This window comes from Rhynchophorus ferrugineus, unplaced genomic scaffold, assembly GCF_030347505.1.
Source record: "Rhynchophorus ferrugineus isolate W39M unplaced genomic scaffold, kcgeb_rfMv2 rfM9, whole genome shotgun sequence".
Lineage (NCBI taxonomy): Eukaryota > Metazoa > Arthropoda > Insecta > Coleoptera > Curculionidae > Rhynchophorus > Rhynchophorus ferrugineus.
In genome coordinates, this window is record NW_027472588.1 from 29,143,428 (window position 1) to 29,169,936 (window position 26,509).

At 33.4% G+C, this 26,509-nt stretch overlaps 1 protein-coding gene across 1 annotated transcript in view; it reads left to right on the forward strand.

The window, feature by feature from the left end:
- Dhc36C (Dynein heavy chain at 36C) overlaps nucleotides 1-26,509 on the forward strand; it is a 70,341-nt gene that overhangs the window by 5,395 nt on the left and 38,437 nt on the right. The window contains exons 6-27 of the mRNA XM_076414266.1: nucleotides 1,441-1,629; nucleotides 1,683-2,053; nucleotides 3,433-3,654; nucleotides 3,713-3,919; nucleotides 5,698-6,113; nucleotides 8,898-9,189; nucleotides 9,247-9,627; nucleotides 11,093-11,342; nucleotides 11,398-11,584; nucleotides 11,641-11,756; nucleotides 14,177-14,318; nucleotides 14,370-14,506; nucleotides 16,275-16,467; nucleotides 18,098-18,301; nucleotides 18,576-18,721; nucleotides 18,787-19,035; nucleotides 22,409-22,569; nucleotides 23,207-23,378; nucleotides 24,037-24,219; nucleotides 24,272-24,625; nucleotides 26,033-26,230; nucleotides 26,290-26,413. Coding sequence (XP_076270381.1) covers nucleotides 1,441-1,629; nucleotides 1,683-2,053; nucleotides 3,433-3,654; nucleotides 3,713-3,919; nucleotides 5,698-6,113; nucleotides 8,898-9,189; nucleotides 9,247-9,627; nucleotides 11,093-11,342; nucleotides 11,398-11,584; nucleotides 11,641-11,756; nucleotides 14,177-14,318; nucleotides 14,370-14,506; nucleotides 16,275-16,467; nucleotides 18,098-18,301; nucleotides 18,576-18,721; nucleotides 18,787-19,035; nucleotides 22,409-22,569; nucleotides 23,207-23,378; nucleotides 24,037-24,219; nucleotides 24,272-24,625; nucleotides 26,033-26,230; nucleotides 26,290-26,413 — 4,894 coding nt within the window. The remainder of the gene's footprint in view (nucleotides 1-1,440; nucleotides 1,630-1,682; nucleotides 2,054-3,432; nucleotides 3,655-3,712; nucleotides 3,920-5,697; nucleotides 6,114-8,897; nucleotides 9,190-9,246; nucleotides 9,628-11,092; nucleotides 11,343-11,397; nucleotides 11,585-11,640; nucleotides 11,757-14,176; nucleotides 14,319-14,369; nucleotides 14,507-16,274; nucleotides 16,468-18,097; nucleotides 18,302-18,575; nucleotides 18,722-18,786; nucleotides 19,036-22,408; nucleotides 22,570-23,206; nucleotides 23,379-24,036; nucleotides 24,220-24,271; nucleotides 24,626-26,032; nucleotides 26,231-26,289; nucleotides 26,414-26,509) is intronic.

Below are 26,509 nucleotides of genomic sequence, written 5' to 3' on the forward strand. Positions count from 1 at the left end.
TAAAATAAGAAAATTAAGTAAAGGCCAATGAGATGAAAAAAAAATTAACATACTAGCCAAGGATGTATATTCCTGAATCCATGAGCTAGATCCAAATTTAACTATCTTAGTTAAGTAGTCTTAAGCCAATATATTTATTTGGATAAGTACACTTTTTTTTCCTTTAACGAAATGAACTCTTTAAGATTTTTTCCTGCTTGGACGATACATTTTACACCAAAATTCTTCGTGTATCGAATGACGAATTATCTTAATTAAGGTTGATCCTCTCTTAATAGGCATTCAGGAGCTATTATTTTATTGGAGCTGCAACTACTGACCCAAGAAGAAAAATATATAGCCGTGTGCATAGCTTCTCTCGGAAGCCGATTCATTTCTAAAATTAAAAAAACAAATATTTGACATTTATATATATGAATAAACTTTCCGCAACTTACAATAAAATATGGTGTAACTATAATAAATTTCTTTGATACTTAGTCCAATCGGTTTGGGATTTTTCACATTATCAACAATGTTATAATGACAGCCAAATAATTCTTCGAACGAAAACGATTATGCATTTCTTTCCTATCTGTGCATTCGGGTATATAACACTTCCTAGATCGATAATTCATTTTACTTTTTGTACTACCGACTTATATATACTAATGAACTAATAATTTAATCTCTAAACGCACTATTCTGTGTCAAGATCACGGCTAGGACGATAGAGCCAGAACGTTAAAAATCAGTCGAATGAAACTAGTAGAACCAAACATTGTAACTAAGAGTACACGACTGAAACAGTCGATAGTAAATAATAATAAAATAATTCGGACCGAATATAGCGACTGAACCGAATAAACCGAACAGTCGACTGAAGCAGTCACAGGTAAAAGGTGACACAAAAATAGTGACTAAGGCAGTCGATAGTAAAAAGTAGACAATTACTAAACAGTGCATAGTCGTTTTCAGTCGATAGTTCCCAACGCTGACCTGGCATTTTTAATCAGAATAATCAAAAATATTAAGCAACGATTTGAAATTTATCAAAATAAAGTGCCAAAACAGCGCTTGACGGTTTATTATCACTGTTTTTTAAGAATTTTGCAGACATTTGACAATCGAACGACTTTTGCATGCTGATTCGGTGACATGTTCGAACTTATCAGACAGCTTGTATCTCTTTTTAACTGGATTAAAATAAGACTTCAACTTTATGGGAGATGAAACACGAGAAGTTAGTTTTCTATCATGAGAATATTTGTACTTGCATTGAATATTTGGGAAATAGCTGTTGAGGTCTGGTTCCTGGACGGAATTTTGAATGAAAAATAGTTATAGGAGTTTGATGGAGAATATTTTAAATAATGTGTTTTAGGATATTTCTTTTGTTTCTATCATAATGAACAGTTTAGTGATAGTGTTTCAATAATAGTATGATTTTTTGTATTGCAGTATTCGAATAAAGGATTCCAAATAAAGCTGGTTCAACGTGTCAACATATTATGCTTTGAACCACCGTTTAAGAACTTTAAGGATGTCCTCATTAGTAAGATTGATGCCATCGTCGATGCAGTAATGGATATTCCACGATTGGAAACGAAACTGTATTTAGACTGGGCCGAACAGGATCAGTTCTTGAAGGTATGCGAATTTATTATCTGTTTAAAATTTTGCAGCATCTGCAATATTTCTAGCCGACTATTCCCGAGGAAACCATCACCAAATACAAAATTCAAATCAGGGACCTGTTGGAGAATCAGAGAATCGGACCGGAACTGAGAGTACAGGATTTCGACGAGTACATGCCGCTGATTAACGGGGAGGCCGAAGAGGAAATAAGGAAATTCCTCTCGGAAGATCACAAACTGGAGGACTACGCCAAACAAATTTTGAGGTTCAAAGCGATCATGGACAAGGTTCCTTTGAGTTCGCAGCACGTCGTCACCATGGAAATGTACGAGATGAACCGCGGCGATTTGATCAAAGCGCTCGAAATGCAAGCGGAGAGCTTCAGGGATATGTTGATACAGCGCTGCGTTAAGACCTATCAATATATGTGCAAAACGTAAGGAATATCAGCTAGGGAATGTGTAGAATGTAAAAACGAAATCTTTTAATTTTGTTAGATAAAGAAACTAGACTAGCTAATTCCCTCTTTATCTGCTACTTCTTCGATGTGCGGTCTGATTATACGTGAACTACATATGCTCAGATGTACTTTCGTTAATTTTTATTATCCAGGTTTGGATCCAATTATTTATGTTCTCATTTACCTGTTGTAATTTTCGTGGAGCTCCTTTGCTATTGTCTGCGACAGCAAGAATCTTCCCATTCCCAGTCTCCATATAACAGGTCAGTCAGGTTTTTTTTATTTAACATAATTCCCTTCAAGGGTGATACACTAATTATAGCGACCCTCCAACTTTTCGATATCATTTTTGTAGTACGATTTGTCCTTTGCTTCAAAATTGGTCTCAGTTTTGGCGATCACCCATTCGACGAAAATTTCTTCCCAGCGAGCATTCTTTTGAGATTGTTCTGTGAACAGGAAATTGTCGTTGGGGGCCAGATCTGGATACGGCGGATGAGGAAGCGATTCGAAGCCCAATTCGTGGATTTTTGCCATCGTTTTCACTGACTGGTGACACGGTGCATTGACTCGTTCTTTTTCTGCAAATGCGGCAGTTTTTCGGCGATTTCGTCCTTCAAATGCTAATAACGCTATGTTATAGTCGCTGTTGATGGTCCTTCCTTTTTCAAAGTAGATAATGAAACTTATTCCATGCGCATACCAAAATACAGACGTCATAACCTTGCCAGCCGACTGTTGCGTTTCCCACGCTTTGGAGCGGGTTCATCGTGTGCAGTCCACTCGGATCACTGTCGATTGGACTTCGGAGTGAAATGATGGAGCCATGTTTTATCCATTGTCACATATCGACGCAAAAACTCGGGTTTATTACACTTGATCATCTTCAAACACTGCTCCGAATCATCAAATCGTCGTTGTTTTTTGGTCAAAAGTGAGCTCGCGCGTCTATTATGCCGTAACAATGTAGCGAGATCAATTTGATATTTAAAAATGTAATCGAATTCTTCATTGTATATTTAATGTCATTTCCAGAACAAAAAGGAGCTAATAAATTATCTAGCACTCATCCATAAACACAATACCACTTTCGATGAACCTGCATTACATTTTTGTCTTCTTAGATGTAGAATAGCAAAATATATCTAAAATTACCAAGAATCTCATTTTTAAATCTCACTAATATTTGACTAATATATAGACGAATGAAGTTACTCTCAATGGTTATGATTAACTTTTCAAATGTGCTACAGTATGGCTTCATTAAACAAGAATTTCGACTTAAATCCTTCTATTAGGAAAATATAAATTCCTTCTTTGCTAACCTTATTTTATTTATAGTTCTACTTTTTTAGTTTAGGTGAGGAATATCAAGGTATCTCCGATAGAGCTTTAAACATCCCCACTGACACCGAACAATTAATGAACCTAATCAAGTTTGTCAATGATGTGGAGTCAGTTATATTGTACCAGATGGAGGATAGGTTGAGGGAAGTCATGGATTATATATTATTCCTTTCGGACCACGCTATCTTCACACCGGTTGAAATGAAGCAAAATAATATAACATTCCACTGGTAATTATTAAAAAATGACCTAAGCAAAGTTTATTTTAATGCGTTACTAATTTCATAGGTATCTACACATGCCGAAGGTTATAGAAGAGCACAGACAGATGGTTGACTCTAAGATGGAAGAGTTTCAAGCTTTGCTCACCACGAAAATCCAGAAATTTGTCGAAGATCTCGATCTATACGCCAAAATGGTCGACGAACTTCAGTATAATGGTAACGTGGAAGAACTACCACGTTATCATAAGAAAGCTACAAAGTTGGATGAAAGGTACGCCCGTTATTTTTCAATGAAATACACTGTTGTAAGTTTATACACGCACGTTATTTAGATTAATTATCATCAATCCATAGAGAGTGTTTATTTTTTAAACGCCGGTTTAATTTTTTTGGTGCCGCAGGACTTTGATTATGCTTCATTAAATCTCGCCACAGTTGGCGATCGGCTGCAGCTGTTTGGCTTCGGACAATGTTAGTCTCCTATTTTTCAGATCATTTTCGAAGACATTAGTTGTTAATAATTCCGTATTTTCTTTATTAAGATTCAAGCCAAGCGGTGTTGCAGTGCGAACGTTCATGATATAGAAGTATGCTAGAAGACTCAACATCTGTACCAGAGAACATAGCTCTATCATCATCGAACATCAGATTGTTCAAAGCATTTGTAGCATCATATTGAAAGTCATGTCTGTGTTAAAATACTTTTCGCATAACATTCTTGGCGAACACCGGCTCAGATCTCAAATAAATTTGACAGATCACTTCGCACTCGGACACATTCTGAAGAATTTTGATAATTTTTAGAACATGTTCAGCTGTCAGAGCTAAACACCAAGCATAAACACTTTTTCGACAATTGATAAAATACTTCGATAATTTTTACAATGTTAACTATCTCCGTTTTTTCACTACAGGAACAATTATCACTTTCTTCCATGCTGACTGTAGTCTTTCAACCACCTCGACCGACGGTTCGGTTGGCATTGCCAAATTCAGAAAACAATCCAGAAAAATTCGGGAATAACAAACCTGCTATCTTCTGCCCTTCTAGCAGACTTCCCATCTCCATCAAATATTTATTTTACAAGATGTTAATTCGGTCCGTACTTCTCTACGGATCTAATATATTATATTATTACCATAATCATATATTTCAATTTTGTTACACCCAATCAGGTGAAACGGCTTCAAGTTTTCCAAAATAAGCTCCTCAGCAGAATCTTAACACACAAACTGACACTCCAGAAATGAAGCACTTCATGTCTTAATCATTTCACAAACAACAACTCAGCTCAAGTTCTTCTGAAAACGCTTCTTGTTCGGGAATTGGTCGACATGCTGGAACCTCTCCCTTTTCCAGGCTGAAACGACCTCATCCGTCGCTGCAGTCATAACTTTTGCCTTCATACGACAGTATCCAGTCGTTTGTTAACTCAAGTTTGCGAATCAATAGTTCACTATCCGTTATTTCGTCGGGTGCCCAATAACGGCTGCCCGATTAGCGGGTGCCATATTCATAAATTTAATGCGGTAGCAGTAGCGACCCACGGAGGTGAACTGTGAGGCGGTTTCGGTTTAGTGGATTGGTTAGCCCAGAGGCAGTCCCACATAACCCGGTCCAACTTGTCACTTCAGGGCAAGTTTCCGCGACCAGGTAGTCTTTCAAATCTCCAAAGATGTGTGGGTAGCACTTGAAATGTGAAACAATGCTTATCACTATCAATATCATTATCAATGTTTATATCTGTCAATATTACCAGTTGGTGGACTCCTGCGGTCTTACCATACTTTAATTATTTTATTGCCATTCGCAATTTATCCACTGTTCTGGATTGTGATTTGCTGGCAGTCTTGTTAGACCCTGTAGTGGGTCCTGATTGTAGAGCTGCATGAAGAACTCTCTCCGTCGCTCGAGACGCTTATCCTGCAAAAGTTCCATCTGCTTATTTTAATATTGGTGCTGTTTAATTTACTTCTACCGCTCAGTTTCCTTCTACCAATTAAGTGTTTGGTTTTTGCCCAACATCTCACATCCCTCTCATTATTTAGATTGATAACTGCCATGGAGCGCATCGATCGCTTCAACGAAGAAGAACAAGCTTTCGGTTTTGAGTTGTCTCAATACCCTCTCCGAAAACAGATCCACGAGAAGCTAGCTCCTTACAAGAAGCTGTACGACAACGCAACTGATTTCCTCAACAAGCACGAGCTGTGGATGAAATCGCGTGTGGGATCTTATGATCCAGAACAGATTGACGCGGACGTGGGTACTTATTATAGAAATATTTATAAGTTGGAGAAAGTGTTTGCGGACAAACCTGCCACCTTAAACCTGGCGACTACGGTCAGAGAAAAGGTGGAAGAATTCAAGGAACAAATGCCGATTATCCAAACACTGGGTAATCCGGGAATGAAAGAACGGCACTGGGAGAAAGTGTCCGAAATTGTTGGATTCCCCATTAAAGGTAAGTGGTTATCTACCCTTCCGATCTTTCAAAAATGATTACCCTTAGTGGTTCAACAATTTGCTGAGTGGGCAATTATGATTACTATTATATAAATTCAGGTCTGACAGATCTTGTCCTGTTTAAATATATTAAATCTGAATATCTCAATTTTTCAAAAATATATTGTAATTATTTGGATCGTTTTTATGGAAATACAAAAAAAAATTGTACCTGTCACTGGATTTCTTTTTAAAATGTTTAAATGATATCTAACGTTTCCTTTCTAAAACATCAATAAATATGTTACAGTATTGCAAGAACGACGATTGTCTTAGGTTACCTGAACAGCGTTATCTCTACATTTTCTACATATATCTCGACGCTCAAATCAGTCGTTAGACATAACATTTGCAACTTCATTAACAGTTGGTATTGTGCTTCCTACGTGTTCTCCATATGGTACTTTGTCTGGTTTAATATTAACGTAGTTGTCGTTTTGCAATCTATTGGTAATGATGTTGAAAAACTGGACTAATTGGTTATGATTTTTCAAAAACTTCCCAAAAGTCACCTCAATTTCTTTCCTCCATTTTTCTCATCACCCATTAATTAGATTTGCTAAAATTTTGGATGGTTCAGGTGGCTTGCTAAATCATGGAAGTAAAATTAACAGGAATAAAGACGAAATTTTACTAATATAACTAAACACAATGAAATAAAACTGATATTCATAATATCCCAAAATAGTGCCATATTTTTGCAATATTATTTTTGTTATTCAATATATTGCTGTAAACTAACACACACTGTATAATATAATACACAGTATATCCCAAGAAAGGGCTAAGCCTGCAAATATGTACGAGTCGGGATTAATACATTGGCGAATTAAGTTCAGTTTAGCTCAATCTGCTGAAAAAAAACAAGTTTTAATATTACAAAATAATATATCATCATAATAAATTTTCTATATATAGCAACTACCATTATTACGGCGGTTACCACGAAAATGTTACTTTGACCACCAATAAGCTAGTTAAAATCAAAAATGTTTAAAAAATGGAACTTTATCGCAGTCACCTCCCGGGTCTAATTGTGATTTTCTCAGATTCCATATGGTCAAATAGGTTTAACTATTGATTTGTACATGAATATCTTGTTATCTATGAAGTCAATATCTTCGGCTTAAGGGAGTTGACAATTATTGATATTCACTGTTCGACATGTTCATTTAGGCAGAATAAAAGTTGCATGTGTAGATTTTGATTCATTTGCTTGATTCGCCATGTTTTCAGCTAGAACTGTATTTTATTTAGATATGTTTGAATATTCTTTGGTGGTGTTGTGTTAACATTCTGCTCTTGTATCGTCTTCACATGTTTCCACAATAGTGGTTCTTTTGGTCTTCAGATCAGCTCTATATAGTATCGGATGTGGTAATCTGACTTGCGGAACTCCTGCATATATTTGATGTATTCACTGTGTTCTACGTATTGTTCTATGGTAAAATATCTATTTATGAGATAAGACTTTTGCAATTGAAAGTGAGGATAAGGGAAAATATTGAACCTGCAACACAATATGTCCAGGAATGAAGCCGAATAAAATCTTCCGGCATTTAAGTCTCGATTTATTTTAATGATCAGTCTATGAAGTCGATCTTTGGTTCTATGCTTATTAGAAAATCCAAATTGATATTCTAGAATGTTAATTCTCTTTACTTTTATATTATTAAACCTCTTTATCTATAATTTCTTAAAAACTTTGGACATTATTGTTAATAAACTTATAAGCCGGTAGTTAATAAACATATTCTGTCGTCTCCCAGGTTTTTGGAATTATGTTTATTTTAGCTACCTTCGAAGTGCTAGGGAAATAAATTATTCGTAATATTGCGTTGAATATGAGTGTTATTAATTTTACACTCTTCTTTGACAAATTTTCGCGGATATTAGATCATATTCTAGAGCTTTTTTGCAAGAAATCTCTCGCATTATTATTTGTTTAACTTCTCTGATTGTAATTTTCTCATGGGGTAAGTTCATTTGAAATCAGGAGTTTAGGAAGTTTGTAATTTTATTTTCTACATATTTAAATAGCGTAGATTAGGGAATAGGTTTAATATAGCTCAGACGGGAAGGGTTTTAATCCAATTTTAAGCTGATTAGAGGAGATATCAGCATTTTCTTTTGCTTTAACAATAATTGTTTCTAGCCCAATTATTGTCATTTATATTAGTAGGTGGGTAACAAATAATCTGTAGCCTTAGTTGGTATTATATTCCCCAAGTTTTTTTAAATTCCTTTTTTTTTGTTCGTTTTGGATCAACCCTTTCAGCTCTTTTATCGTTTTTTTTTTGTTCTTAATTGATGCCAATTCTTCTATAGCTTCTTTTCCGCAATTTTTTGGTGAATGGTAAACAATATAAAGTTTTTCTTTTAGATGTATCACTATTAGGAGTAGCGAACCATATAGCCATAGATTCCATAGATTTTCTATCATGTTTATTACTGCGTTTCTATATTACATTTCACTTTTAAAGGTAAATTTAGAGAAATTATTCCCTCTAGGTTTTGTCTAACTAGTGAAAGGGGCTTATATTTGGTGATTGTTTTTGGAAATATTGTTATTATTACTGGCGAATGATCAGACGACAGATATGCCCAACACCTTTTTGTATCAATATTTTTTTATAACACAAACATCTATAGTATCGGGTTGTTGTACATTGTATATTTTATTTAACCAAATCTCCATTCTTTGATGTTATTCGATAGTATTTGATTTAATATTTGTTTATAGTTGACGACGAACTCACCTTGGAGAAAATAATCGACTACGGCCTAAATGATTACATCGACAAATTCGAAGCCATTTCCGAAGCCGCTACCAAGGAAAACAACCTCGAAAAGAACTTGAACAAGATGATATCCGAATGGGTAGACATGGAGTTCATCGTTCTCCTTTACCGAGATACCGGAACTTACATCTTGTCTGCTGTAGACGATATCCAGGTGCAGTTGGACGATCATATTGTCAAGACTCAAACGATGAAAAATTCACCGTACATCAAACCTTTCCAAAAGGAAATTCTGTAAAATCCATACGAGTAATATGAGTTTCAATATCAATTAACCAATTTATGTTGCAGAGATTGGGAATCTAAACTACAGCTCCTGCAGGAGATTATGGACGAGTGGCTTAAAGTCCAATCCACCTGGATGTATCTGGAACCGATTTTCTCGTCGCCGGATATCCAGCAACAAATGCCGGAGGAAGGACGAAGGTTCAGTGCCGTTGACAAGATTTGGCGAGATCTCATGAAGACCGTTTACTCCGATCCAAAAGTTTTATCCGTGGTGGAAATAGATAAGATGGCCGAAAGACTGAAGAAGTGCAACAACTTATTGGAAATGATACAGCGTGGACTGAATGATTATTTGGAAAAGAAGAGGTTGTTCTTCCCAAGGTTCTTCTTCTTATCCAATGACGAGTTGCTGGAGATTTTGTCAGAAACCAAGGATCCCACAAGGTATAGTTTTCAAGTTTTATACCAACACAATTTATTACGAGTACGAATTGAAAATCGCGATTATATTAGGAACTTTAAAGCTTCACTGCATAGAAATTATTACATATTTATTTGGACCCACCGTTATCTACAATATTGGCCCATGTTTAGACTTACATCCGGTTTCTGCATCGATAATATGTGTTTTCTTTGGAGGCGATGCAATAATCGACACAATTTATTAATATTCTCAAAAGAACGAAGTAGTTGGGAGCCCATACAAAAAGATTGGTAAAATAAGGGTTCGAAAGAAGCCGATTTCAGTCTTGATTGTAATTCTTCCTCTCTTTCGCACACCTTAAAAAAGCTAAAGCTCCTGCATCTTGGCCGACTCAACATATCTAGGTTTGTATTCATATGATGGTTTATTGAGTATTTAAAGAATGGGCAAGTATTTCACAAATACTCTCCTCACCATATATTCATATTCTCGCTCTATGCGCTTCAGCTGCAGATTTTTGTAATTACAATAAAAAAAAGGCTACTTCCCACTAGTGGCGCTTATCGGGCTTAAAATTTGTCATGTTTACTCGTTTGGTTGTATATGTATTCAGTGTTTTGAAAATTCTTGTTTTTCCTGTGAATGCGCCTTTGATAAAACTGTGGTTTTCAACTTGTAAAGTAAACATCATATTTAATTTTTATATATTTTTAATTGTTTTTTAACTGTACCGTTTATTTCGGTAATAAAACAAAAACATTACTTTTTGTCGCCTTTCATTCAATTCGATTTTCTATATCTTGGTACCCATTAATTTCAAAGTTTTTTAACACTCACTTACTGCGAATGAAGTAGTACAATGATTTACCTTGGATATTTGAGGATTGGAAGAATACCGTATGGTTTGATGAATTATCGTTTGCTATATTTTCTACAAATGGCAGGATTTATGCATGAAGAGGTCCAAAAGAAGCCTACAATCCGGACTGACTACTTCCTACAGTCAACCAAAGGGTAGGTTTAGTTATGATTTGGGCGGTAATATCCTAGGATTCAGCTGGGACTCTCATTCATATCACTGGTCGCATTACTGCAAATTGTCTCTATATCCTCAGTGATAAAGTTTTCATTATTACTAGCATATTGCTGTTAAATATTACCATTTTATAAGATGGTAATGGTAATAATGGTAATTCTCACAGCCAACAAGTTTCATTCTTGGTTTGAGGGTTACCAGAACATCAAATATCTTGCCTGGCCAGCACAATCGCCAGACCTCAACATAAATTAACCCTTCTAGGGAGTTGCAGCTGAGAGTGCGAAGTAGATTTTTATTTCTAAAATCATTGAAGCAATGAGCGGATGTTTTGGTATAAAAATTGAATGAGGTAGCGTACCAATAGAAACTCTTCAGACACACCTTAATATATATTTAATATTGTTCATATTATTTTGTCTATGTAAATAAATTTAATTTACTTGCAGAGTACAACCTCATCTGAAGAAATGTTTCGAGGGCATAGCCAAACTAACATTTACCGAGGACCTGGATGTCACAGAGATGAAATCGAGTGAGGGTGAAGTGGTACCTCTTCCAGACATAATTCAGACGGCACTAGCAAGAGGGCAAGTCGAAAAATGGCTGGTAGAGCTTGAAGCTGATATGAAAAAGGCCGTTCACTTGAGGGTGGCGAAAGCAATCGAAGACTATACGAAACGTCCCAGGGAGAGCTGGGTGATTCAATTTGGATTTACCTTTATACATTCACATATTATTGATATATTTGCAGGTACTAAAATGGCCAGGTCAATGTATATTATCGGTAGGCTCCACGTTCTGGACCACTGAAGTCACCAAGGCTATTGGTGATGGAATTGCGTCGATGAAGTCATATATGACCAAATGCAATGTTCAAATAGCGAATATTGTCGACTTGGTGCGTGGCAAACTCAATACTCAGAACAGAATAACATTAGGTGAGAATATAGTTCAACAAAGATCTTTAGTAAATCATTTATGGTTGTTTTTACAGGAGCATTGGTGGTCTTGGATGTCCATCAACGTGACGTGTTGTCGGGAATTATCAATTTGGAAGTTAAAAATATTCATGACTTCAATTGGTTATGCCAGTTAAGATATTATTGGGAGGTAATTCATTTTACATAATGCTAATAATGGTATGATGCACTTTATTCCAATGAACGTAACGTAAGTTAAGACCAGAAGTGTTGTGTGAAGTTTGTAATTGCAACCAAACACAAGTAATAAGATCGGGAACTGATGTCTGCTGTGCAAGTTTGCAATAAATGAGTAAATTACAAAGTTGTTATTTGGTAACATGTAACATTTAATTTTATTAATGAGGTAGATAATTTATTTTTAACAATAATATTTATAATTTTGAATTTCAGTTTTAATTTAATTCAGTACTAATTGGTGCACAATATTTTTTGTTAACCTGTTATTAGCTAACACAGATTCGGTGGTTTTCCCATATGTCAGTATGCAATATATTGGGGTTGCCTATGGGAAAACATGAATTTTCCAAACCAAAACCACAAACTGACATTGTTTGACCTTGAGACTTATCTATAGACATGCCAGAAGCTAAACGAATGGGAAACTGTAGTCTTCTGAAGGATATCGTAGACTCTGATGGTATCATTGGAATACGAGGCAACAGGACCACTTTTCCTATAAACTTTCCTATCAAAACGGTTGCTTCTAAAATATTTCCGGTGACCCTTGTTATTACGAAACGTGTACATAATCGATGTTGATTCAAATTATGCAAAAGAATAATAAGTAAACCAATCTTCAACCGAAGATTGTGTGGTGGCATTCCGGGTATATTTAGAGATTTTAAAAATTCAATTGAAAAACTTGCATATTCATTTTCATCAATAACAGTATCAATTGATTTAAAATACATCAGATCTGGAAGTTAATTGTGTCGACATCATAATTTTTAGCTATCAAAATAGCCCGATTTCTGAGCCGAGATATCCGAGAAAATACCTTCAATTAATTAATTTTTTGCATGAACAACAGTGCAGAAGTCGATTGATTGCTAAAATTGCAATTCTTTATTACAGTTGATAGAATTTTTAATTGTTAGGAAGCGATAATATATTAGAACTAAAATTATAGAGTGGGCCATATATTGCGAATATTTTTCACTAAATCTCGACACAGTTGACCATGAGACACATGAGGAATTGGTCTTAAGCATCGTATTTGAAGAATTTTAAATTTATAGATGTGAGATTGTAAGTCTTCAACTTTCGGAAAGAGGCAGATTTTAGTCTTGATTGTAATATTTCATCTCCTCCACATGTATATATCGTTGGCATTTATAATAGCAGGCGACGTGTCAGTTTTCAATACTTTGGTCTTTATTAATTTTCAAGTTATATGGCTTTGAAGTACGAACTATATCATGAAGAATGCTAGATGCCTCAACATCTGTATCAGCGAATATAATACTATCATAAGCTAAAATCAGATCGCACAAGAAGTTTGTGGCATTATATTAAATGTCATACCTGACAAATAAGATTTTGAACTCGTACACAGCCAATGAAATAACTTTGCAGCTTGAAGAAATTTCAGGACATTCCCAAACCTTAAAAGAAGGTGGGTGGTCGCATTGCCGCTGCGGTCAGAATTAGAAAACTAGAAAAACTAGGCACGATACTCATATAAGCATATAATTGCTAAAAGGGAGTGAATCTACAAGAAAATAGAATCAAATATATATGTTATAAACAGTTATATAATATATTTTGTTCTGTTTTTCTGTGTTTTTTTGTAAAAAGAAATTTCCAGAAAACTTCATCATTGATTTAATAGTAATCGTAATCTTTACTTTGACAGGGTATGTTTAATAAGAAAAATAATGCCTTACGCAATTACTTAGGGGCAGAAAATGGCTGAGAAAGATACATTAAGACTAGCGTTGGGAACTATCGACTGAAAACAGTCGAAACAGTCGATAATCGCAAAACAGTCGAAACAGTCGATCTTCAAAAATCTAGCTACTACTATTTTCAGTCAAACACACGATTCGACTGTTTTTTTTTTAATTCGTGATGTCAGAAGAAGAGGCACAAATCCTTTCCTCTATAAAGTGTGAGAGAGAAAAGGAAATATTTTTTAACAAAAATCGAGAGACCAATTCGAAATATTACTGCAAAAAATGCTATAATATTAATATACAATATATTTTTATTTACAAGCAAACTACCAAAAAAATCATAAAACTACATATATTATATATAAATACATTTTTGTCAAGGTCGTCAAAAGTACACGACTGAAATAGTCGATAGTAAATAGTAATAAAATCAGTTGTATCGAAATTAGCGACTGAAAGTAGTTGACTGAAATAGTCACTAGTAAAAAGCACTAAAATCGGTCGAACCAAAAATAGACACTGAAAAAGTCGATAGTATAAAGTAGTCAATTACTAAACAGTCGATAGTCAATTTCAGTCCATAGTTCCCAACACTAATTAAGACCCATATTCTATGATCATTATAATAAGTTAAAGGCGCCTTCTTTTTTAGTCAAATAACATGATTACCGCCATGATTAACTCAACTCTACGATATGGCTACGAGTATTTGGGCAATACTGGAAGGCTGGTTGTTACACCTTTGACTGACAGATGCTATAGGACGTTATTTGGTGCTTTACATCTACATTTGGGTAAATAATTGGTAAAAAATTAACATTTTTAATAAGAATTTTCAATCAAAGGAGGTGCGCCAGAGGGACCAGCCGGTACTGGAAAAACAGAGACAACCAAGGATTTAGCCAAGGCTGTCGCGAAACAATGTGTGGTTTTCAATTGTTCAGATGGTTTGGATTATTTGGCTCTTGGAAAATTCTTCAAGGTAACCTCTTAATATCTCATAGCATTTCTTAGAATTGAGTTAATTTTTTAATTAATCTGTTGCTGGATTATCTGACCATTTATGATAATACGAGGATTGTTCAATACACTTTTAGCAACACAATTTTCTAAATTCTGGATTGGTAGTCAATAGCAGTAGAAGGACGATCATCCTCCTGCTGCGATATTCACGAATCCCGTCGGTACATGGTTGTAAATTTATGTTATGATTGTCTATAGGAAATAATGTAAAATCAGACAAGCAGAATTATCGCAACAACGCTGGTTAATAGGTTAGACAAGACCAGATGCCTCCTGGTAAAGCCTTTTCGTTGGTTCAGAAATCAATATGTTCTGCATCTAAGAATCTAATCTAAGATGTTAACGTGATTAAAATATATAAACGAGTACATACATGCGATATCTTAGAGGACTGTTAAAGCTTCAGCTATACCTACTATATGGTTTCATTTTTACTGTCGATTTACGAGAAAAGTTATATTTATGTAGAAAAATGAAAGAGTTTATATGATCTGTTGAAATAATGATGAAAATAATAGATATTAAACTATTAGTAATTTATAAGAGGTTTAACATTGACAAAGCTGAATGAATCGAGGAGATGACTGCATATTTGATTATTTTTTACAATTTACTGCTGTTATAATTATTAATTAAATTCACAATATGGTATAGAATGTGTCAAGGTGTCGTAAGACAGTGTTTTTAATTAATTTTGAAAAATGTATGTGAAAAATATTTTGGTAAGATGGTCTCAGAGTTTGTTTCTAGTGTTGCCGAACCATAGGATTTTGATTGATACTGAAACTATTTTGGCCTTTTTTCTTCTCAGTTCTGATGAGTGTCTGCGTCAGTATATAATTATGAATTAATCAAGAATACCTCTAATACACTACACCACAGCAAACGGTTTTTTAGGCAAATAAAGCTTTAAGGAAAGTGGATAGAAGACCGTAGTATTTTAGGATGCATACAAAATAATTTAAATCGATTACTTATAGAGAAGAAAATTACTGGAAGAAAGCAGAAAATGGTGGAAAAAACCAGGGAGTACTAGTTCGAATTATTGTAACATCTATCAAATATTCACAGGATTTGGTATCTAAGGATATATTGTTGAATTCACTTTAAAGCGTGCATATTAGACGAAGAAGATATCGAATAAACAGTCTGAAGGACCTTCCAAACTATAATTTATTATATGACTTGACAAAGCTGAATAACCTTTGGAAAAGTGTATAGTGTTAAAACATTTTATGTTATGTTAAAAAAGCAGACAAAATATACTCAAAATAATTACTTTTTCTACATTTTCTAAGGACTTATCTCATAAAATTCAAATATATCTTAAAATAAGTAATTATTTACTCTCAAGCAAACAGCAGGAGCAACAAATAAAACAAATTAACGACAAGCTAAAATTAGATTGGAATTAGTCTGAAGATAAATGAAAACAAACATGTTTTTATCGATTTAATTAGACTACCATTCTTTTGAACCAAACGACAATACCGTACAGAAAACATTAAAAGGAAATACCAAATACAAAAGGCCGTTGGACCAAATACAAAAGGCCGTTGGGTTGAAATTACAATTGACCACTTGAAATATTTACCTATCAAACTTGTAATAATATTTAGGTATTCAAGAATACTCATTAGGGCGATTGTTTATATTTAAACAGAAAACAAGAAGAATTGTCAAAGGATAATAATTGATAAAACCAATCTAGTTTTGTTTGATGATAGGGTTTAGCTTCATGTGGTGCCTGGTCCTGTTTTGACGAGTTTAATCGAATCGACTTGGAAGTGCTCTCTGTTGTCGCTCAACAGATCCTGACCATCCAGCGAGGAATCAATGCAGGAAACGAAAAATTATTCTTTGAAGGCACGGAACTGAAGCTGGATCCCACTTGCGCTGTGTTCATTACAATGAATCCAGGTAAATTATCATGTAGCAAATTAATTACCTTTTAAAATATATTAATTAGTATATGTCTGGCTAGTCTGCATCATAATTGGCTTCGAGACCTATGTTCATGCCTTTATTTAGACCATTTTCGGCTCTTATTTCATTTTAAATGCTAGATTCGTGTTTCCTCGACGTACTATATGTCTACGTATGTCTTTCATAAGTCCTTGAAAATTGTACGAACCCTCATAGAAGATCGTCTGCAGTGCCGCACACCACACAAGAAATAAAGAGATCTCTAAAAATAATTGTATCTGTTTAGTTTAGCTAAAAATAATTTACCAAAAACCCATATAATACCTATATAAATGCGAAATGCGAGAATACTAATAAAGCGGACCAGTGGAATAACCTACCAACACCAATTTGAGGTTTATCATAAACCAATAGTTGAGGAAATTAACAATCCTTCATATTCGGATATGGTGGTGGTCGACAAAACAGTGAATATTACTGGAAAATCTCAATTGACAAAGTTATTGCGCAAATTTATGAAGGCTATGATTTAAGCTTTAATTTGCAAAATAATTCAAGGATTTAAATAATATACCAGACATTCCTGGCCTTTTAAAAATTCCTTCAACGAATAGAAGCGTTAAATAATTTAAAATATTATTAATTAATAGATCCTCTATGGCTCACATCAGAAGATTGAAGCGAACCAAACCATACGGACTTGTACAGTGTATGAGTGTTAGTCCTAACTTTACCTTAGGTAGTAGTAATTTAATGTTAAATTGGGAAATACATACTCTTGAGTCTTGATTGTGTACTGATGCAAGTACAACAGAATAATAGTAATTAATTAATGTCTAAATTAGGATTGTACTAAGCATATCGAATGTAAAACGTAATTAAAAAAAAAACAATTAAGGTTATGCGCGAAAATATAAACTCTGTCACTTCCAATTCTCCAATAATACAGTTTATAATTCAGCCGTGACTATTTATCGCACACTAAATTATCCTATATTTAATTTTTAACTGACTTTTTGATGTAGACTTTCCTTTTCTTTAATTGTATCATGCCAAATAAAATGAATTATAAGTGAAGCATCATATGATTTACATGAAAATAAATGCAAATACCATCATGAGAACATCAGGAACTGCAAGTTGTCACTTAATACTAAAACAAACTTAAATGTTTCTCGCAAATTGAATAATTGAAGATCATGCATTCTATCTCCGTAACTTGTGAATTAGTTTATATTGGCTAATTGATAAAAATGCCTATTTTGAGATTCAAGTGGTGACATAAACTAGATTGTTACATATTACATGATAACCGTATTCTTTTAGAAAGATGGGAACTATTAGTGAAAATTAATCTACAATATTTTGAACAAAAATAGGTTGCTAGCTTTTCTCAGTAAATGCCCAATATAATTAGAACAGCTTCATCTAATTTGTACTCTCACTATTTACATAGATGACATCTTTCTTTTTTAAAGTATTATTAGTAGAGTTAAAGGCTTTAGTATATACTCATATCTCATATATTTCAGGGTATAATATTTCATTTTGAGATAACGCTAAATTATGTAACTGTCTCTCCTGACGATAAACATTGTTAGTAACATTGTTATTTATTTTACAGGCTATGCCGGAAGATCTGAGCTTCCTGACAATCTAAAAGCTTTGTTCCGCTCTGTTGCTATGATGGTACCCGATTATGCTCTGATATCCGAGACTGAGCTATACGCAGCTGGGTTCTTGACGGCTAGACCTCTTGCCATCAAAATTGTTGCCACCTATAGGTTATGCTCTGAACAGTTATCTTCTCAGTGCCATTATGATTATGGTAAGTGCATTTATACTCCAATACCGTATTAGTCGCGCTATATAACATTCTTCTGATCTTCTATTCTTCCATCTTCCTTCTGAAAAAACAGTAAAATCTGTTTGAACTGCTTTCAGAACATCACCAGGTTTTATATAGCTTACGCATAGCTTTTCTGGTTTCATTTTAATACCCATCCCTACTTATTGAAAATATCTATAGAGATCCAGAACGCATAAAGCAACAAATGATACTAACAACCAGTTCGCTAATAATTTCCGTCTTGTCGCTTAAGGTATGAGAGCTGTTAAATCGGTGTTACGTGCAGCTGGTACCTTAAAACTCCGATACCCCGACGAGAAAGAAGAAATACTTGTTTTACGATCGATTAAGGACGTCAATCTCGCAAAGTTTCTTCATCAGGATGTTCCGTTGTTTCAAGTAAGCGTCACTATAAAGATAATTGACACTTCTTAACATATATATAATTCTCGAATATGTTGTAGGGTATAACAGCGGATCTGTTTCCCGGAGTGGTACTACCAGAACCTGACTATATCGCCTTGAACAAGGCAGTGAATGATGTTTGTCAAGTGAGGAACGTTCAGAATGTGCCGGCATTTTTGGAAAAAGTCCAGCAGCTTTATGAGATGATTGTAGTACGACATGGTCTTATGATTGTGGGTTTGCCTTTTTCAGGGAAAACGACTTGTTACCGAGTTCTGGCTGATGCTCTTGGATTGGTAGAAGAACGAGTGAGTAGATAACATTGTTATTTAATGATTAGGATTTCATTATATTGATTTATATTAATATATTTAATTTATGATTAAAATGTCTAGAATATTAGAATTTAAAAATTTGAACATTGAATGAAAGATTGAACTGTTTATCGTAATAATATAATAATATTTAAACATAAATATCGGATTCTTTATATGTGTGTTAATGCAAAACTTGAAATATAGTCAATGAACTGATTAGAATTTTGTGAATAATTCTATTCTAAGCATTTTGCGAGGCTTAATAAAAAATAATCTGAAAGGACAAAAGGAGTATACTTTTGTAATTAATTTTTGATTTAAGATAAATTCAATCAAAAATCACAAGGCGATTTAGTGACTTAGAAGATCAACGTATGTTTCCAAACCTTCGGAAAGTGTTCATTGCACCCTTATCTCTATACTGTTGAAATTAAATATCGTAAATCAGAATCCATTTGTAGAACAGGAATAAAATAAATATCAATAGCGATTTTAATTTGTTCGGCATTAACTGTTATTGCTTGAACATTTTTTTTACAAAGACCTTTGGACTCTGTGAAGAAAGGCAAGTCATGACGTTGATTCACTGTATGCAGAATATATAGCGTTGAGCGTTCTGCTGATTTTTACCATGGAGTCTTTTAAAAATGACAAGTAGGTTTTCCTAGTGTTTTATTTCATTTCGTTTTTTTTTCGGGCATGGTCTTTGTGCTCTTCTTATTTGTCTATCGAAGTAACTATTCTGAAGTAATGTTTCCTCTACTTCATAACTTAACGGAACTACAATCAGTTCTTTACTAACCTTATCAGAAAGGTTCAGAGGAAAAAAAAACAAGGAAATAAATAGAGAAGTAGGAGAAAACATGTGAATTGTGTGGAAGGTTGTGTTAAATATATGGGGGATGGTAAGGAATTGTTCATCATGATCTGCTATATCTTGCTGTTGGAGACAATTCCGAAGCAGCCCTAGGAAAAGTACTGATTTAACAGGCGAATGACAGTATAAATAATTGGACCCAAAATTGGAAAATGAAAATTAAGGAAATTAAGTTTTTGCATGTGCGGAATGCCTAATGCAATAATATCATTTCATATAATACCAACGCTATGTATCTCGGCATAATTTGTCTATAGCAATATTTTGCTGGAAGGTACATGTAAAAAAGAAAAGGAAAGAACTAGAATTAAAATATAGAAAATGTATTGGTTAATTGGAAGAAAATTATAAATGCGAGGAGACGTGATGACAGGCTCCATTCTCATGTCAATCTCGGAGAATACAACTCTTGGATAATACCAGAATATGATACAGAATCCAAAGAATCAAACCATTTGATCTTGTGTAGTGTAGTGTAGTGAGGTGCAATTAATAGAAAAACTGCAGTGTTAATGCATAAACATTATTACACAAGAGACTAAAATAAGACCGATGGGTCCTCTTAGATATATACCTAGATTTATTTTATTGTAAAGACAAATTGTAGGTTAGTCTGCAACGACTAGTAAAGTAATTTAAATAAATAAAAATATAATCTGCTCGAAACTGAGCAAGCCACTTTTTTATTCGATTGTTTGCTTTCTATCAATTTGATTAAAACAGGTGATTAAAAATGGTAATAATTGAACAAAAGGAAAAGTGTTGCATTAGATGGGAAATGTATCTATTGGTATAATTCCATTTTTTTTTGATGGTCCATTTTATAGTCAGGGCTTTATCTTGTTTTACTGCGATTTGTTTAAGGATATGTAAAATTATCCTATTGAAGTGAAGCTGTATTCAGAAGCAGATTATGAAAATCATTGAGCTTAGTTTTTTATACAGAAATTCTACTGTTTTACCAAAAAAAAAAAAACGACAAAGGTTCCTCGATCAAAAGTATACAAATATTAAAGATTAGTCGAAATTTATTTCCATAATTTTACATTAATAAACCTAACCAAAAAGGAATTAACTTTTTTCTACAACCTGTTATATATTATATTTATATTATTTGGTTTATAAGTATAGTTTTCTTGAAATGTGTTTCCTTCAGACCAAGAAAAATTACATAGGAACAGCTTATTTCATTACAAAACGTGACATCCATTTTCCAGACGGGACGTATCCGTTATGTACGTCGCATTCTTCATTGTTTTGAGAAACAGTTAATTTTACTTTATATATACGTAACATATTATGTTGATATTTGTGGTTGTGGTATATTTCTTAATTTCATATTTCATTGTATTGTAATGCCTAGTACAAATTTTCTGAAAATATGTCTAGCAAATATGTATGTATATTTTTTCGCCAGATTGTATAATTTAATTCCCAAAAGATATTATATTCCTGGCTACCGATTGAAAATAATAGGAAAAGTCGATAGTCGAAAAACAGTCGAACTAGTCGGTAATAAAAAAACTAGCAATTGAAAATAGTAATTACTATTTCTTTCAAAGGCACACTTCGACTGTTTATTTATTCAGCGATAACAGACTGAGATGTACGAATTATTTCCTGTACTAATTTTGAGATAGGAAAGGACGGAGATAACAGATAAGTTAATTTTAAATTGTCAATGTGTAAAAAGTGATAGAACAATGATTCCAACTTTAACTTTCTCATCAACTTTCTTTGGGAAATTGATAATTGTTGTAATTTATTACCTTCAAAATAACAGTTTAATTTTGAGTGATGTAAAATTATTGTTATATTTTATATATTTGACTTGATTGTAAAGAGGAATAATGTAATGATCACTAAATTATTTTCGTATTCTCTTAATCAATTTTCACTTATTAAATCACTTATTTAACCATTGCGCCTTTTTTAAATACAATAATAATCTTATTTATTATTAACAAGGAATATTTAACTGATAGGAATATAAAGCTTGAATGAAAGAAGTTTTAACATTCAAAATGCTTGAACAAACATCGAGAGACTTAGAAAATCGAAAAAGTCAATCAAAAATTACCCATTAGTTGCCAAGTTAACATACATGCTGTCAAAATTATTTTTCTATTTATCAATCAGAATGTAGTTCTGGTTGATAAATAGAATTAGATAGATTGATATATAAATAATTAGAACGAATGTTTAAAATTTAAGTTGAGCTTTCCATGCTTCTAGTAGTTTAACTAGTATAACTAATTATAGTAGAGTAACTAAATAATATTAAATGGAAAACTGTTATTTCATGTAGATAAATATCAAAACCATCTAATTTAACAGTTAGGTTATTTAACACTTGTTCATATGTATATTTAACATATCCACCAATCCACTGATCAAAATACATGCAACCACTTAATAATTATGAAATTATAATTAATATTATATAAATACATACAAACTTACTATATATAATTACTTTGTTTCAAGGGCGAAATGGATGAACATCGCGCCATTTATACAGTTATGAATCCAAAATCGATTACTATGGGACAGTTATATGGACAATTTGATCCGACATCTCATGAATGGTCTGATGGAGTTCTAGCTGTAAGCTTTCGACAATTTGCGATGTCGACCAGTGAAGATAGGTAAATTAAACACTATTTAATACTTTATTTGGATGAATGCTACTATCATTGAAATAATCAATGAGTTTTGATGATATTAATTATCACTCTCGACGTATTATTTCGGCTGCTTTTAGAAGCATATGATAATTAATTAAATTAAATAAGTTGTGGGTGGTTTCAAAGGCATCCAGTGTTGTAAAATACATTTGCAAGCACTTAAGGAAAACATTTGTTATAGAAGTTAATTGCTATAAAGTGATTTTGCAAATTAAGAAAATTGGATCAGATCTTATAAAATCTATGAAAACCTTAGATGGAAGGCCCACTCTTATAAAATCTATGAAAACCTTAGATGGAAGGCCCACTCCACCTTCTGATTATTGTTTGTTTCAATCTATGGCGCATGGTCTGCATAACCAGCACTTCATCTCATATGAGTATACCAGAAATTGACTGGATTTTTGGATAATCTTAAAAGATGCCCCTTTATGGAGGAAGACATAGTATTGGTGCGTTGATAGATAGATGGGGAAAATTCGTGTCTAGCGATGGACAATATTTTAACTATATGAAAAAGCTTCAGTCTAATACAATAAAGGGCCAATTTTTACTCATAATATATATAAATAAATCACTTAAGTTTCATACTTTTCAGGAAATGGTTGATCTTTGATGGGCCTGTTGATGCTGTGTGGATTGAAAATATGAACACTGTCCTGGACGACAACAAGAAGTTATGCCTGATGTCTGGAGAGATAATCCAGCTATCGAACAGTACCAATTTGATATTTGAGCCCATGGACCTTGATGTTGCTTCTCCAGCTACAGTTAGTATATGCATTAAATATTTAATAAAATACATTTAGGGCTTATGCTACCTTGGAGTCTTGAAAAATTAAAATGTTTTTGATGTTATTCCTATTATTTTTGTATATTATACCACTCGATGGGTTTAAATGAAAATGTTATTACAACTGAATCAAAATTGAATGAATGTTTTAGCCAGGTTCGAGCGACTCATGACGCTTCTCAGTATTTCAACCAAGGTTATTTTTATATATTGTTGTCGTACGTGATCCATTTTTAATTGCCAATAATCATTAATTTAGAAAGGAGCTGGATTTCCTTTTATTTTACAGCGAAAGGAGCTGGATTTCCTTTTATTTTACAGCGACTCACAAGTTGGGATCCTATCTATTAATATTCACTGTTTTAATACCCAGTCTTTTGTAACTGGTTATGGTATATCTTATTTTATATTTTTGAGAATGTATACTGAATTTATACAACAAAAATGTCAAATGTCATCAAGAAATTTATATTACATTTAAAATGTTTCGTTCCCTTCAGAGTATCCCAAAAATAACTACAAGAGTTAACTACTTTTTTGTCGTTGATATTTTGCATCAGATTAGTCAATAAAAAATAGGAAAAGATCACATTATTGCGGGAAAAGGTACTAAAACTCCTTAAATTTATTTGTAGGTTTCTAGATGCGGCATGATTTACATGGAACCAAAATCAATTGGCTGGAAACCATTGTTGTCATCTTGGTTAAACACGCTTCCTCCGTTTATAAACAATGATTTCTACAAGTCCATGATCTTCAACCTATTCGTAAGATTCTGTAAACCATTGCTGTGGTTGATTAGAAAAGGCGGAGTTAGGGTACGTTATTTTATATCTCGAAATTCTCGCCAATAATTAACACGGATTTCAGGAGATAGCAACTACATCAGACCACAACTTGGTTAAAGCCGCGATGAACCTCTTCGACTGTTTCATGGACGATTTTTACGATGACAAGTATCGGGAGCAAGTGTCCGATTTGGATGTTCGAGCTCAAATCGAAGGTTCCTTCTTCTTTTCTTGCATATGGTCACTGGGAGCGACTCTGGACAACAACAGCAGGGATAAGTTCAGTTTGTTGTTCCGCGGGTTGTTGGAGAGGGAGTTTCCGCAGAAACTGATCGATCTTTTGGGAATACCGTTCGAAATAAGTAAACCTGAAAAGCCGTATATCTTTACGTTACCAGTAGGAGAAACTGTGTTTGATTACAGATTCATCAAAGAGGTAAGTCTTAATATTATTATTTGGTGTTGGGTTTATATGCTTTAAAAAAGATTATTTCATTGAATTTTTTAAAAGATTTTAAAGAGCAAATACATTGTGCATGTTTCGTGAAGTTTTACCTAACTTTTTTAAGTGCTGCTGAAAGTTCAAGTCATATTTTTAACTCATAAAATTTTCTAAGATTTTCTAAAAATTAGTTTTATCCATTTAAATTATCTGATAGTACAAATCGCCCTTTGCCTTTTAACTAATTGCCCTATTGCAGAAATGATAAAACACGTTTATAATAGTTTTTAAGTTGAAGCACATAAATATGGCCATGAAGAATCTGACGTCTCTATGAGAAGTGACGTCTTATTAAAAGATTATAAAACCAAAAGGAAAAGTTTCAGTGGTGACATATTTTGTATGAATATCATATTGTTGTTTCACGAAAGAGGCGGCATTTAATTTTGTTGATAAGTTGTAATAATACTATAAAGTAAAAGATAAAACAAATTAAGAAAATTTGTTAATGAAAATTAACGCCACTTCATGGACCACATTATCAAATTTGTGTTTGGTTATAAATTAATTAAGATTAATAAAGTTTTTCTAATATAAGCGTCTCCTGGTGTTACAATCTTTTAACTAATATTACGCCTAAAACTTAGATTAACAAATAATTTTACTTTAGTACTAAAAGTGTGATATTTTACCTTTTTATGTTTTCAATTTACCAGTTATTTTCAACTTTAAATTTTTATCATCAGCTCAATTATATTAACAAATATATTTCGGTGTTATTTTAACTATAGGAAGGGACTTTTTCAGTCATGGCTTATTATGATTGTAGATGTGATTATTTCATGTATTATCTCGTCTCTATTCAGTGATATTAATTTTGTTCCTTGAGTTCCTCCTAATTCTTTCGCCATTCTCATATGCTTTTATAGTAATAATTAATTCGCGCTCGGATCACACAAATAAACAAGAGAAATATAAATTTGAAACGAATAATCGATCATAGGTTATATGTTGATTATATGATTATATATAAAGATGTAAAAAGAGGAAACAAGAGAGATGATACAAAGCTAAGTAGTAACGACAACAAGACACTGAATGTACCATTATTCAAATGGAAAGCTAGGAAAAAAGGTTAAAGGCGAGGGGGACCTGAACAAGCTTGGGACGAAGACAACCGAGTACAAAATATGAGAAACCTCGGCAGAAGCAAAAAAGAATATTTAAATAAGCATCAAATACAAAACACGTATATCACTTAGTATTATTCCAATAATGTATATTGAAGGCATCAAATATCATTTGTCAAACATTTTCGCTGTTACGTTTTCATATTCTTTTTTGAGAGTCGAAAGATTCTACCGAGATGGCATAGATAGATTAAAAAGTGGACATTTTTAGGGTAAAGGTAAATGGAAACTTTGGTCGGATGAACTGATGAATGCACCGCCTATACCCAGAGATATTCCTGTCAATCAGATCATTGTTTCCACTGTGGAAACAGTGAGAAGCATCGCAGTTATGCAATTGTTGATACAACACCAAAAAGCAATGATGATCATCGGCCCAACAGGGACTGGAAAATCGGTTTATGTAACTGTAAGAGAACATATTGTATATTTAGTTATATATAACATTAACGATTTACTTGTTTTAAGGATTTTCTTTTAAAGAAGAACGATACATCCACATACATACCATTGTTTATTAATTTCTCTGCTCAAACTACAGCCAATCAAACTCAAAGTATCGTAATGTCTAAACTCGACAAACGCAGAAAAGGTAATTTTCACTTTTATTGTTTTTATTGTGCACTGGTTTTGGACTAAATTATTTCCCTTTACTGGTGACCTACTAGCTCAATCATTGATTTCTGTT